At 38.2% G+C, this 14698-nt stretch overlaps 1 protein-coding gene across 3 annotated transcripts; it reads left to right on the top strand.

Annotated features, from left to right (window-relative positions):
* Nucleotides 1-9861: 9861 nt before the first annotated feature.
* Nucleotides 9862-14185, top strand: LOC137592867 (T-box transcription factor TBX3-like). Of its 3 annotated transcripts, XM_068311334.1 has the most exons (8): nt 9862-10570; nt 10648-10915; nt 11135-11281; nt 11371-11447; nt 12122-12231; nt 12335-12474; nt 12601-12765; nt 13560-14185. In XM_068311334.1, the coding sequence occupies exons 1-8, from the start codon at nt 10227-10229 to the stop codon at nt 13851-13853; spliced, it is 1545 nt and encodes a 514-aa protein (XP_068167435.1). In that variant the 5' UTR covers nt 9862-10226; the 3' UTR covers nt 13854-14185. The 3 variants fall into 3 exon arrangements, with proteins under 3 accessions (XP_068167435.1, XP_068167434.1, XP_068167438.1); XM_068311333.1 differs by having other exon boundaries at nt 12335-12765; XM_068311337.1 differs by having other exon boundaries at nt 10351-10574; nt 12335-12765.
* Nucleotides 14186-14698: the final 513 nt, after the last annotated feature.

Genomic DNA, 14698 nt, shown 5'->3' with positions numbered 1-14698 from the left:
CAACATTCTCATAGCTGCTCTGCCATTGGCTATTACCTAGCATCCTGGCATCCCATTGGCTGAGAGGGACCTCTGTGTGGAGCTAGATAGGTGTCTATGCAGCGTCCTCGTCATTCGGCCCTCGACCCATGAGGTGTTCTAATAGTTTTAAGTAAATATATTAACTTTTAGAGTATTCACTATGGACCCCAAGAAAGTGACAGAAAAGAGGAAAAGAAAAGACGAAGAAAAGAGTTTTTTTGTCCATAAAAAGAGATCATAGAAAAGCATGAGAAAGGGATGCGTTTGGTTGATCTCGCCAAAGAAAATCAAAACCAAAAAATATCAAACTTTATATATACAGCACTTTTCATACATAAAAAATGCAACTCACACACACTCATACAGTAAGCAGACTGTTAACATGTTAACTGTTAATATGTCCGTAATGCATCTACAATCACCACGTTATTAAAACAAAAGGAAGTTTAGAAGGAGGACTGGAATTCACTCTGTTGTTCATGGGGGGGCAAGAGGGCATGAACCAAAGAGGGCAAAAAACAATGAGGACAGCAGTTAAAAGGTAAATGACCATCATTTTTATTTTTTATTCTTTGTTTTTTATGTTTAAGTTTAATGAAGACCAAGTTTTATAAATATTGGTTATTGTGAGAATTCTCTCTCTTGATCAAGGTTTGGTTTCATTTGAAATCAATGCCAGAAAAAAAGATTTTATTTGAAATCAAAACTGTAAACTGTTCATAGTAACACTATTTTATTTGTGGAATAGACTCCAGGTTGAGTTTGTTCCACAAATACATCACCACTGCCTGCTAACTTAGCGGCTCTAAGGATGTGTGGAGACAGACCATCGACTGGAGGTTTGTGGGAATCATTCATGATCTTCTCCATTTTGTTAGAAAAAGAGCTTTGAGGTCGCGACCTCCAACCTTCTATTCATGGGTGCACAAGGTCGACTTTCTGCATGTGGTATTTTTCATTATACACTTTACTCCAGTCTATGCAGTATTATGTTGCAGTGGTGTATAAAAGTTAAAGTGTGTTCTGTGATAATGATAGTCCAGAGCGTAAGTAGATCCGTCCTAACATCTGCAAGCAGGTCTTCCGATGGAACTTTGTCAGCTCACCGCGGGGAGTCGTATCCGGGGGGTGTTGACTGTATTTAGACTGGCCAGATTTTTCCTCCCCAGCTCAGCGGCTGCAGCTGTCATGACTGATGTTGGGGTATCATCTTTAACACTGCTGTACTCTACCGGGGGCGGCTAAGTACTGTTCTTCTTTTGTTGTCCCCCTCTCAACCAAACCATCTCCAGATTTGACTTCAGCAGCATGAAGCTATCAGATGCTCTGGTAAATGTTGGATTTTGTCTTCTGCTCATCCATGAAAATAACTCCTCTATTTAGATTTTACTAGAATCCCATCAATTCAGTATTTATCCATATGGGGTATTATCTGATTAAATTTAAAAAAAAAAATTATTTATAAGGTTTTCTTCAGGAATTGCACAATTATACCAATCATCCACGATGTAAAAAATAAACTATATAGTGCAATCCTGTAAAAACATAAAGAAAGAAAAAATAAAAAACCGGGAAAAAAACCCTGCAACCCACCCACAAACAACCTCCATCCACTCATGATACAACATATACAAATAAATACAAAAAAATTTATACATTAAAACATAAAATGAAAACCATACAAATAATGACAAAATAAATGAGTGTAAAAAGAGTTAAAAATAATAAAAAATAATAGCAAAAAGTAAATAAATATTATCTGATAATTATAAGATCCTGAGATATAAGATTTTCCTTTAGAATTGAGATAGTGAGTACAAATTATAAAACTAATTATGAAACAAGGTGGTTTTTGCTTTTCTAGAGAATGCAGTTCCTTCCTTAGGATTATGGATTATTATGTTGATGTTTTGCTCACATCATGACATCATGTTAGCATTAATTCACCCAGAAAATTCTTTGATAACTGCCGACTGTGTGGGAAAAGCTTCCCTTCGACATGTAGTACTCATCTAGGTCTGTGTGTGCTTCGCCTCCTGACCGTGAAGCTGTGAATGATTAAATAATGAGGAGACCCTAATGCTTCTTCTGGCAGGCTGTGCTTCGGTTAATATACGACCACTTACCGCCGACGATAACTGTACTCTCTGCCTGCTTAAAGAGCACACACATTAAGAACAGGCAAACACCTCTGGACATAAATATTAACACTATTCAAACCAACATGCCTGAGGGAGTATCGTAAGAGCGGTGAAATATCGTGGCTCCTCACTTCAGATGCACTTTAGCTGGGCTTTACATCCTCGCAGCTCTTTGTGCTGACAATAAAGGAAACACATCTTCTTAATTGAAATGCTCATTTCCTACCGATTTCCTCTTTAGGAAGTGTTGCCCAAGACACGTCATTGTCAATAATTCACATCCGCAGCGATGACATGCAAACAAGGTGATTTTTATTTTGATTCGGTTTTATTCAGGTGATTTGTTTCAAGCCATTCTCCTGATTGCATATATGTTATAATGTCAGTATAAAAGCATCCGGGTGTTTCTAAATGGAGACAACACTTCTTTATAAGATTGACTTCCCTCACTTCATCAATGAAAAGCTAATCCAAAAAATTAACAACAGTCTGCCAACTTTTGGAAATGATCTTGAAAAGTGCCCTGTGGTCAGTTTGGGGTATCGAACCTGACCATCTGCCTGTCGGGCAGATGGATCGTCAATGATGGGGCGTGTTCAGAAGGTCAATCTTTTCGACACTTGTACCAACGTGAGACACAGGTTGTCATCTTTTTTGTCACGTGACACGATTTCAAACTGCTCAGTATTTCCAATTTCAATTCAGAGCTCAATTCTCCTTGTTTATTGAGGGAAACTATTTTTCTTTTGATAACAAGTAATATTCTTATCCATCCATCCATCCAGAATAAAAAAATAAAATTGACTTTTTACTTTTTGAAAACATACATAGTCTTTTTATAGTTTGCTACCTCTTGTTATTGATAACATTGAGCTGAAGTTTAATTCCAAAGCTTTTCTGTAAATACTTTTTTCCAGTACATAGAAAACAAATTCCGATCGACCCATAACAGTTACAGGCTTCCAGTCATTCCCACCCACTTCCTGTTTATGGATTCCTGTCACATGTTCAAAATGACACGCTAATGTGCCGCCTCCTCCATACTTAATCAATGTACACTGTATATTGTCTACTAAATGAACATGTGAGTATGTCATCACTGTTACTGTTACTGTTCACACTGATGCTTACTGAAGTATTACAAATTTTATAGATTGCATCTCAGCATGGATCTGAACATTACTGATTCCCTTGATGCAATGCATTCTGGGATGCTTATGGAAACTCAAGCTGCATACTCAAAACGTCTGGCCAATTTAGTGTAGAACAGGCATTTCTTCATTAAAAAGCCAAAAACATGGTTTCCATATTGATAATTTAACAGAAACACTTTTAGCATGAAGTAAATTTATGATGCAACTCACAGAGTAAATTTGTAGGATTTTTTTGGAACCCTGATTTGGAGCACAAAAAAAAAATCAATTCAAGGACCATCTTTACCAGAAAATGTGTGAACAGCCAAAAACAAAGCACAGAACTGCTTCTTTCTGCTTCCTGAAAATAGCTTGAACCAGAACGGTAAAGCTGTAGAACCAAAAGGTAAAACAAAGAGACTAAACAGATTCTTAAAAAAATCATTGATCTTTTTATCGGTTCATTGTTCAGGGTAAAAAAAAACCCTGAGTATTTTGCTCATATACGTGAATTCCAACTTTTTTATATGTAAAAAAACGTGAAAAAGCACACTTATGCACAATAAATTGTTAATATTATGTGTCAGTTATATTATTAGTCAGCCCTCCACACCTCTTAGTGTAAATCAACTATGGAGGTTTGCAATATGAAGTGTAGATTGGATATTAGATATATTAGGAGTTCCATACTGGAGCCAAAAGAATATAAATACCTTATAATATATGTACACAATATTGAGAGTGATACTTGACAACTTTAGAAAAATATTTAGATTAGGTTCTAATATCAGTTTAATTTAATGCATACATTCAGTCAAATTCTTGTCATTCCCTAGGGATTTTTTTAAACAAACTGTCATCCATTGTTTTTAAGTAGGAGCTGGAGTGCTTACAAATTTAAAGTCAGATGTATCATGTCAGCAAAATGTCTCTCAAATAACATGCTTTTTTTATTAATCAGTTTAATCATCTTTTACAGTTGTAATAAATGAAACTGTCGAGGATGGTTCTGAATCTGAAGCTGGCTCTTGTTCTTTATGTTCATGGAGGTGAATTAATGATGGAGAGACGTTGGAGCGCAGAGCATCGCTTTCCACAGACCTCATCAGTGGAGAAGCTGTTTTACTGTTACAGCTCCCTTTAACATCCAACCTTCAATCCATCTTTCACCTCTCAATAAACTAATACATCTAATGTGTCAAAATTGATCTCTCGGGGCCTTCTGCCTCCCTCGGCAGCTCCTTCACATCCTCTCTCTGTGCTCACCTTCCTACGACACAGATTTACGGCCTTGTTGGCGCTGGAAAAAGTGCATTGATTTCTTTGTGTTTGCACAAACACTGGTTTTAAAGTTTGCTGTCTGAGCAGAATGAAGTGGAAAAAACAAAATTTACTCAGGCTTGGCATTTAGACGAGCATCAATACTTCTTTTTTCATTCTGGGAGTCATGTGACTGGTGCCTGGCATGAATAAAATCCAGCTGGACTTCTTAACAATTTTCAGCAGTGTCATAGTAAACCTGACAGAGAAAAATATGAAACTAATCCAAGTTATTTAGACATCAACATATTTGAAACAGTCTGCATTCATCTTTATTAACATTTTATTGACTTTATTTGGCAAGTTTTTATACCTTAAGTTAAATTAATATACTTTATTATCTCAAAAATGGGCTTGTTTTCATACAGAATTTTACACACCTTATTCAGAATTTATCTCAGTGCTGCAATTTGCATAACATTAAACCAGAGCAAAAAGAAAATAAATGTTACATCTTTTTAATACTGGAAACTGTTAAACTGTTGATTAGCTGTAATTATTGTAAATATTTAAATTATTCTAACATTTCAATCTTTTGATCAAATGTTGCTGCAGCATTGTATTCCTTCGGAGGGAAAACACTTCAAATGTGTTTGTTTTCATTCAGAGGGGCTTTGAGCGGCTGGAAATGTAAGGAATGCTTTTCATCACCTTGTGAATTCTCAGCTTCAACCTCTGCCCTGAGTCATTCTCACAGCCCAGAGGTCATCGGCTGCAGGACCCATCAGCATATACAGGTTAAGTATGAAACCGTCTACTGGCTGACCACTAAGCATTAACCACACTGAGAGCCAAAGACTTCATTAAATATAATATAATATAATATAATATAATATAATATAATATAATATAATATAATATAATATAATATAATAGATAGATAGATATATACTTTATTAATCCCGGAGGAAATTGCACATATCCACTGCTCAAGCATTACATAATGAATAAATACTGGATTAACACCAGGAGAAAAGGAACACTATATATTAGAATAGAATGATATATATATATACACACACACACACACACACACACACACACACACACACACACACACACACACACACATATATACATACGTATATATATCATATAATAATTATAATATATATCATATATCATAATAATCATGTCTTTACACCTCAGTAGGGTTACAAACAAGTAATTTCAGTGTCAATGAGTGACAGTAACAATACCATTAGTATTAATACTAATTCCAATATTATTGTTAGCATTATATTACTATATTATAATTATTTCAATAATAACTATATTGTAGTGCAGCCACTAATAATAATAATAATAATAATAATAATAATAATAATAATAATAATAATAATAATAATAATAATAATAATAATAATTATTATTATTATTATTATTATTATTATAAAGCAACAAATGTAAATCATATCTCTTTCAAATAAAGAGGTATGATTCCCATGACTACATATTTGAAATATGATCATGAATGACATAGATTGTGAAACTTATGCTTTCTCCATTGGAAAATAAACCATTTTAGACATGGATGAATGTAGATAAAGATGATGAATAAAAAAAAAAACACCACCCAAGGAGACATTTTCAGAATTTCCCAATTTATCCCCATTTGGATTTTTTGACAGATATTCACATATTTTAGGTTGTTCACACATTTGAAACTAAAGATGCACCGTTTGCCATGATGTGAATATCTGAATATGTGCAGTGTGGTTCGGTGGCAGGTTACACTTGACTTTCTCATGCTTCACCTCTCCGCCTGCCCCGCCTGAGCCGTGGCCACTGTGTGTGTGTGTGTGTGTGTGTGTGTGTGTGTGTGTGTGTGTGTGTGTGTGTGTGTGTGTGTGTGTGTGTGTGTGTTTGATGTCAATGCAGGCCCTGTCTCTTTCAGCACCTCTGCTCTGCTGTTAAACTACATTTCTCTCACCTCTGAAGCCCCCACTATGTTCCCTCGCACTAACCTGTTACCATTAGGCCATTCATCAACGTTCAACTGTCCAAACATGAGAGGTGTTAGGGAGACAGCGCTGCCAGACTCGTTTGGAAGCTTTCCACTGACCCTGGCTGTGGAGAAGATTTCCAGTCAGAGGACGTCAAGTCTGCTGGAAAACGACAGTTCAATTATCATCATATAAATTCTTCAGTAAATATTTAAATAATTAATTGCAATGAACTCCATATATTAAATTATAATATTGTGACAGACCTGCATACTGAGACACATGCAGTGTTAATGGTAGCATACTGGATTTGACTATGGTGACCATCCATCCATCCATCCATCCATCATCTCATCTTATCCACCTTGTAGGTCACAGGTCTGCTGGAGTCCATCTCAGCTGACAATGGGCAAGAGGCAGGGTACACCCCGGATGAGATGCCAGCTCATTGCAGGGCCACACAAAAGGCAAACAACCACTCAAGCCTAAGTGATCAATAAGCGATCAATTCGCCTGAGCTGCATGTTTTTGAAGGTGGGAGGAAGCAGGAGAACCCAGAGAGAACCCCCGCAGACACGGGGAGAACATGCAACCCCCACACAGAAAGGAGTCGAACCCAGAACCTTCTTGCTGTGAGACAACAGTGAAGACCCACTGCACCATTGTCCATCTAATGATATTAAATTAGTCTTTACTTCATTTTCTGTAAGCAGCCATCTTTAGGAGGGTTGTCTGAGTCTGGAGTCTGTCACACCTTTAGGTGCGAGGTGAGGTTCTCCCTGGACAGAACACCACCCCAATGTAGTTTGCACAATTTAGAAATCAATCAACCTCATGGTGTTAGACTGATTAATTCTGCTCAACCTGTAAAACATATGATATCAGGTGGAACTCAGAATATCAGTGATTTTTGGATGTGATGTTGGTCACCTTGTTGTTTGGTTGATCACTTCATTTCTGCAGCTCCACAAGTGGTAGATTTCATCCAGTCATGGTCCCAGAGGATGAATCCTCACTATTAGATCATCCCTTCTTCAGACCAACATGTGTTTGGTGACACAAAGTCCCAAAACTTGTTCAGTTTGAGCTGAAAGAATTGTTCGTATACTTCAGTTAAAAGTCTTGTTTGTAAAATATCTGAAAGTCTTGATACTTTTTAGCCATTTGCTCTGCATTGTGGGTAATGTAGGCACCAGAAGATGTTATTCCTACATTGATTTTTCTTTTTATTACTTGTCATTGGCCAAACAACTTAATACCAGTGATTTAGTGATGATTTAGAATTTATTTAAGTTAAATAAAATCTAAGGATGGATTCTGGGGCAGGTTTACATGTCAACAGTTTCTTTTCCAGCTCCTTAAGTTGCTCCTACCTTATGGATCATATCACAGAATCCAAATGGGCCCATCCAGTAAATGTGAAGCTGTTACCAAGGCCAAAGTGCTACTGGGCAGTGATCCAGTGGAGATCTGCTGGTTTATCCTCGGTGACAGGTTTCACACGCAGCTTGCGGCCGAACCCACATAACATCCAGCCGTCTTGTTTGCCATCATTCTCCGGCCTGTTTCAGATTTCAGCTGGCTCTTTGAAGTGGACTGATGGACGGGCAGGGTTTCCCTGCTTCCCTGCCAGTAAAAGATTGGGTCATCAACAGCTTCTGCCACCCACCGCATATCTCCAATGGCCTCTGGATAAGAAGTATGCTTACTTAGGCGTCTGATCAGAGGAGACATTGGGAAGCTGTAACAGAAGTTCCAGTGTGAGTTATTTCCTGATTTCACAGCAAAGTCCTCACTGAAATTCAAGCTTCAATGTGTTGCTTTTAGATCTGCTGCTGTCCAGTCTCACTATTGTTCCACCAAAATCCATGACTTAAAAGTTCTAGCACGCTATAAATATGTGGACAGTCATGCAACCGTGGCAGCTCTCGTATTTTCCTCCACAAATCAGCGATCATTTTACTTTCGTCATTGATCGCCTGCAGTTTAACAGTCTTGCTGCTTTACCAAAACCAAAATATTTCTTTTCTGGCATGTCAAAGTCACCCTGTTTCATTCGTCTAATAACACTTAATTAGGTATATTTGCAGTTTATTGAAGAGAACATTCATTTTGAGTGAATAAAAAAGCAGCTGAAAGTGACAGACCTGCTTTGTAGGCAAATGTTTATGCAGTCGGAGCTCTACAGAGAAAGCTTTTTGCTGCTTAGGAATATTAGTACAAGGAAAATTATGTTAAACTTATGCATCTAAATTAAAAGTTCAGTCAGCTTTAATACAAGCAAATATTACGTGATTGTCTTAATTCGATCTAGCATTTCACCACATCCTTGTTCTATAAGGAAACATATTCTCTTGTTGTTCATTTTTTATTAACAATTTCAAATGATATTTATTTATTTCATTCAATTTTCAATAAGATCCTTCCCAGTTTTGATAGCATAATCAGATTTAGGAGTCTTGACACCTTTTAAGGCCTTTTTTTTTTTTTCCTGCACTGCCAAGAAATTGCATTAGTTGGACAGTCGTTGCTATAGCAACACCACTTCAATGTGAACCACATTGAAAAAATAATTTGATGGAACAGTGTCTAATCAAGAATTTGAACTAAAAGGACAAACAAAACAACTTTGCATTAACACAAGACAGATATGCTCATGAAAGCCTGTGTGGGTCTCTGTCATTCAGGTCCATGTAAACAAACCGGACTGAAACCGGGGGGGATAAAACCAGACGGCCATGAAGGATTGAAACCACTTTTCTGAATCTACTTTTACTATAAACTAATTATAAACCATGGCTTCATTTGTTTGAGAAATAATTTGTAATGGGTTTTTTTTTTTTGGTTTTTGTAAGCCTTGAAATGCAGCATGAACTCTACTTCTATTGGAATTGAATTTTTTTTCTGGTCTGGAAACTGAGAGACATCCAGTCTCCACACCTTTCTGGTTCCATGTAACTTATTATCACCAACACCTCCTCATGCTGACGCGCTGCAGAGGCCCCTGCAGAGCTGCTCACCACTGGTGGCTCATGCATCTTGAACCTGCTGCTCTCACTCATGCAAAAGTTTTCCCTGGGATGTTCCTATGCTGTCAGCGACCACTGAGCATTAGCAAGTGTGTAACCCAACCCAGAGTTTAATCCAGCTGGGACAATCGCTGGCAGGAGTTACATCTCCACAGGATGGATTCCTGTTTTTTGGGGAGGGGAGACGGTGGCGCTAAGCACAGCACTGGCTTGATTTGGGGAGGCAGGAAAGTTGCTGGGGTGTCGCTCAGATTTCAGGGTGGAATGTTGCTTTATGATTTATTGGCCACAAACAGTTTCATCAGCCATTATAGAAATCTCAGGAAGTGTTTCTTGCACATAAAGTGCAACAGCTGAAAAACTCCACCCACTAGCTGGGTGTCATTCTGACTCCAAACGTGTCAAGGAACAAATCAGTATGGACGCGGACTGGGACACCCCTGTGCGCACTGGACAGACAGCAGAGTTTATTTCTAAGACATAACAAGACATTTGACAGAACTAGTAAATCTTTTATCCTTAATGTTTTTAGTGGTTTAAAAAATGTAGACATCAGTATCCAGTTGATATCAACTAATATAAAATTCTAACCGAACCAGATTCGCGAGTGAAAGTTTCTATTTTTCTTCGGAGACCATGCGCAGCTTCTCGGGGCCGTGCGTCCCGGTCGAGGTGCCTTACGCGTTCCCAGCAGGAGTCAGAGATGTGACTCTTCACGGGACTATCATGGCCGGACCATCGCTGCTTTCAGGGATCGCTTTATCCTCTCGAGGAGCATCCCATCCCGGTTTGGATGTCAGCACCGAGCCGATAAATCGCGCGTCTCCATCGGAGCAGTCTTCAGTTCGCGGCAGGTCCCCCGAAATACTGGAAGGAGGAGAAATGATAGAGGATGAGCCCAAAGTTTATTTGGAATCCAGCGAGCTTTGGAAAGAGTTCCATAAATACGGCACTGAAATGGTTATTACAAAATCTGGGAGGTAGGTCTGATCATTACGCACGAAAAGTTTTGACGGCTCGTTGCTTAACGCGTCAGCTGCTCTCTCTCTCTCTGCAGGCGCATGTTTCCACCGCTCAAGGCCAGATGCACGGGGATGGACAGAAAAGCCAAATATATTCTCCTGATGGACGTGGTGACGGCGGATGACTGCAGGTACAAGTTTCAGAACTCGCGTTGGCTGGTGGCGGGAAAGGCGGACCCGGAGATGCCCAAACGCATGTACATCCACCCGGACAGTCCGGCCACGGGCGAGCAGTGGATGTCCAAAGTCATCAACTTCCACAAACTGAAGCTGACCAACAACATATCAGATAAGCATGGATTTGTAAGTTATGCATTTAGACATTTTAGCGACTTGTCGCTTATTTTATTTGACATAAAATAAGAATTTGTCGCAGAAAATAGCGCAAATAGCATTTTACGCATGTAATAGCATATTTTACATTTACTAACACATTTTAGGCGTTTTATTTATATATGAATGAGACGTTTTTCTTACACATTTTCTAAAAATATGACTTTGTTAAATCGTTTTTGTTTCCAGACAATTCTAAACTCCATGCACAAATACCAGCCCAGGTTTCACATAGTCAAGGCGAACGACATCCTGAAGCTCCCCTACAGCACCTTTAGGACCTATGTGTTCTCTGAGACAGCATTCATAGCGGTGACAGCATACCAAAACGACAAGGTAAGAGTCTCCTGCATCGAACTTCACAAAGGAAAAAAATTTTTTTGACTAAAAGTTCTTAAACAAATGAAACTTTTTTAAAACTTCAGATTACGCAGCTGAAAATAGACAACAATCCTTTCGCAAAAGGATTCCGGGAAACGGGAAATGGAAGACGAGAAAAGAGGCAAGTTTTTCCACACAGCTCATCCCAAAATAAATCTTGTTTGCTATTTGATTCAGTTTGGACAAATATATTACAGAAAAATATAAAGGGATATATTTGACTCGATTATTGGAATATTTGTACTATTCTATTTATTTAGTTTGGCAATTAGTTGTGGGAGTATAAAATTAAAGTCCCTAAATGTTCAGTCTTTTTCTTCCATATCAGAAATACTTAAAACTTTTCCACATTCCAACAATACAGTCCTTGGAACTTCAATGAAACTTTCAGCTACTATATTTTAAATAATTAAATTTGAACATAACACATCAATATTAGAATAGAAAATCAGTTTGTAGAAGTTACGGTCAAGGTGGTTGATTAATTATTTCTACTGCATTGTATTTCAGGAAGAGATAAATTGTGTTGTATTTGGATTAATCCTCAGAATAAGACCTATTTCAGAATCACCTGGAACATTTCCACCCTGCAACAGCTGCATAAATCATTTTCCCACATCTTGACTTACTGAGAATTCAATTAAACTGTAAAAGGAGAAAAATCAAAATATAATAATAAACATTGCTCATGTTTATTATTATATTTCCGGTCATGGTTTTGGAATAAATTCATAGGTCACATTATTCATTTTTTAAAAATGATTATCAGTCATTTGTCTTCATTTGCAACATCAGAAAACTACAGCATTCATCTCAAACCTCTAAAGAGACGCGTCTGACTGATGCGGAATCCCATCCAGCAAAACATTCCTCTGAGCGATATTCGGACAATTCCAAATCTTCAGGTGAGGAAAACGTGGTTTTCCACAAACTCTTCACAACTCGTCAAATCATGATTTTGTCATGATTCCAAAACTAAGTTTTCTATTTGTCTGATTTCTTTCCCAGATGTGATTGAAAGTGACAAAGATGATCACGTCGAGGATAATCATGACTTGTCCAAGACCCATCGAGAACAAAATCCTGAGTCAAAGGGTTCCACAACAGGAAGACCTGCACAGACGATGGACGACAGGCAAAGCCGTGACGTCAGTGAACTGACTAATGGAGCGACTTGCTGTGATACACAAGACCCAGAGAAGGAACAGCTGTGCAGATCATACAATGATTTTTCCCAATGTCTTCATCCACCAAAATTACACAAACATCTGCAGGATCCAAGTGTGTCCGACAGTCATCTCCTGACGCCCCAACGGAACATCTGGAACAGCTGCGTCTCCACGGACGGAGCGCCGCCGTGTGGAATGAGTCCGGCTGCGCTCAGGACTCCAGGAGCACCAGGGTTTCCCTTCAGTCTACAGCAGCACCTGCTGGTACAGGTACAGGTGCAGGGGCAGGTACAGGTGTAGGTGCAGGTACAGGTGTAGGTGGTGGTGCAGGTGCAGGTGCAGGTGCAGGTACAGGTGCAGGTGCAGGTGTAGATGTAGGTGCACCGGTACATGTACAGGTACAGGTGTAGGCCAGGGAATTTTTAATACACATAAAATATATGTGGGTATGTCTGTTTTAAGTAGTCTGTTACTGTAGCAGTGATAAACTCTACGGTGTGTTGTAATGTTCTTAGTTATTATCAATACTTCATATTCAATCATAGTTAATCCAATTTGTGTAGTGATTGAAATATTAATGCTCTTTAAAAGGATAATTAAACATTAAATAAAAAAACCCCATGTCTTTACGGCGTCACGGCGTTAAAACCTTCCCCTAAACAACTGGAAAAGATGAAGATTTATTTTAAATCTCAAGAGAACAACTGAAAAACAGCTAAATAAAAGTGAAAAACTGTTATTTACACATTTTAAAGAGGAAATCTTCACTCTAGCCTCTCAGCTAAAAACATATAGCATGCATATGGTCATTTACATAAAATCTATTGTAGGTTTCAGTTATATAATGTAAAATATTAGCTCTTTTAATCTTGATAAGCAAGATTGTTGGAAGTATTTTTGAGCATTAAGGTGGGAAAACAGCATCATTACAATGAATGCCTGTTTTGAATATCACCTTGCCTTATTATGTATTTCCCCATCATATTGGTATTATAGGTTTATTGTGATTTGTGTTAAATCCCAATAATATTTTACAGGTTTTATTTCTTTATCCCCTTAAACAGGACCTGGTCAACCTTTCACACTTCGGGGGGCTCCTGCTATATCCCTGCTCCCGATTCTCTGCAGCATCAGCTCACTACTTCGTTCCACCGGTCCGATCCAGGATGGATTCCAGAGTCTTTCCAAGCATCCATAGCACTGACTACTTAAACTGTCCCCTGATCTCATCAGTGGTTCCTCCTGTGGGTGGAGGTGGATTGAAATATCTCACCCCAGATTTGGTAGTGCTGCCCAAGACAGACCGGAGGACCAAAGCTGAACTCACCTGCAGCCTAGATGAGACACAAACAGTGTAGAAATTAATGACATGTGAGCAAAAGGATGTTATCCCACAGGAACGACACTACATTTACTTTAAAATGATGTCTGCATATTGTAAAACTTTAATGTCATTGCAAACGTGACTTAAGATGGAATCACTGTGCTGTAAAGATGGATTTTAATTAGTAACATGTAAAGTAGTAACATGTAGCAGACGGCGCATTCTAAAACCTGTCTTTATTCAAAGAGTCATTTTGGGTTCAGTGGGTTTTCAGGACAAATCTCAGTGAGGACATGTGGGCAGAACGCCAGCCTACAGGCCAGTGTGGACTGTAAAAGTGACTTTATGCTGCAAATGTTATTAAAGTGTCCATGTTGTGGTTCCCTCTGTGTCTGATGTATGATTTTGTGTTTTCTAAAGAGTCTTTCTGCCAGGAACAAATAGATGATCGTCCTCACTGACAGCTGCAGTCATGCTGTTGCACTAACACACTTTGGCCCACTCAGTTCATTGAGGAGGGCAGTTGATTAGGATTTGGTCGGGATCATTCCAGCAGCTCACATTTTGTTTTTTAAAAATGTTTTATGAATATTGAAAAATAGTATTTCTAAAATAAGCAAATCAAAAAAATTTTATTATCTAATTACTGTACTGTACCTCAGAGGTCGTCATGACTACAGTCCCTCAACATATAGAAATAAGGAAATGCTTTGATTCATTTCATTTTTTTAAATTTAGATTTTTAGATTTAGATTGAATTTTTATCTCCATTGAGTTTGGTTTTTTTTTTGTTTGCTTGCTAACAATCAGAGGACTCAGTTCTCCATTGTTTCATGAAGAAAACTACAAATTTAAAAGAAACTAATGTTGTGCTGGAAA

Source organism: Antennarius striatus, chromosome 3 (assembly GCF_040054535.1).
Source record: "Antennarius striatus isolate MH-2024 chromosome 3, ASM4005453v1, whole genome shotgun sequence".
Classification (NCBI taxonomy): Eukaryota; Metazoa; Chordata; class Actinopteri; order Lophiiformes; family Antennariidae; genus Antennarius; species Antennarius striatus.
Note: the sequence above shows the minus strand (reverse complement) of the source record. Positions and strands in the feature narration are given on the sequence as shown.

Bases quoted from the DNA above. Each gene is read 5' to 3' on its own strand.
- LOC137592867 (XM_068311333.1), top strand. From the start codon at position 10,227: ATGCGCAGCTTCTCGGGGCCGTGCGTCCCGGTCGAGGTGCCTTACGCG. The intron at 11,282-11,370 runs GTAAGAGTCTCC...TTAAAACTTCAG, and splicing joins CAGCATACCAAAACGACAAG to ATTACGCAGCTGAAAATAGA. The intron at 11,448-12,121 runs GCAAGTTTTTCC...TTGCAACATCAG, and splicing joins AATGGAAGACGAGAAAAGAG to AAAACTACAGCATTCATCTC.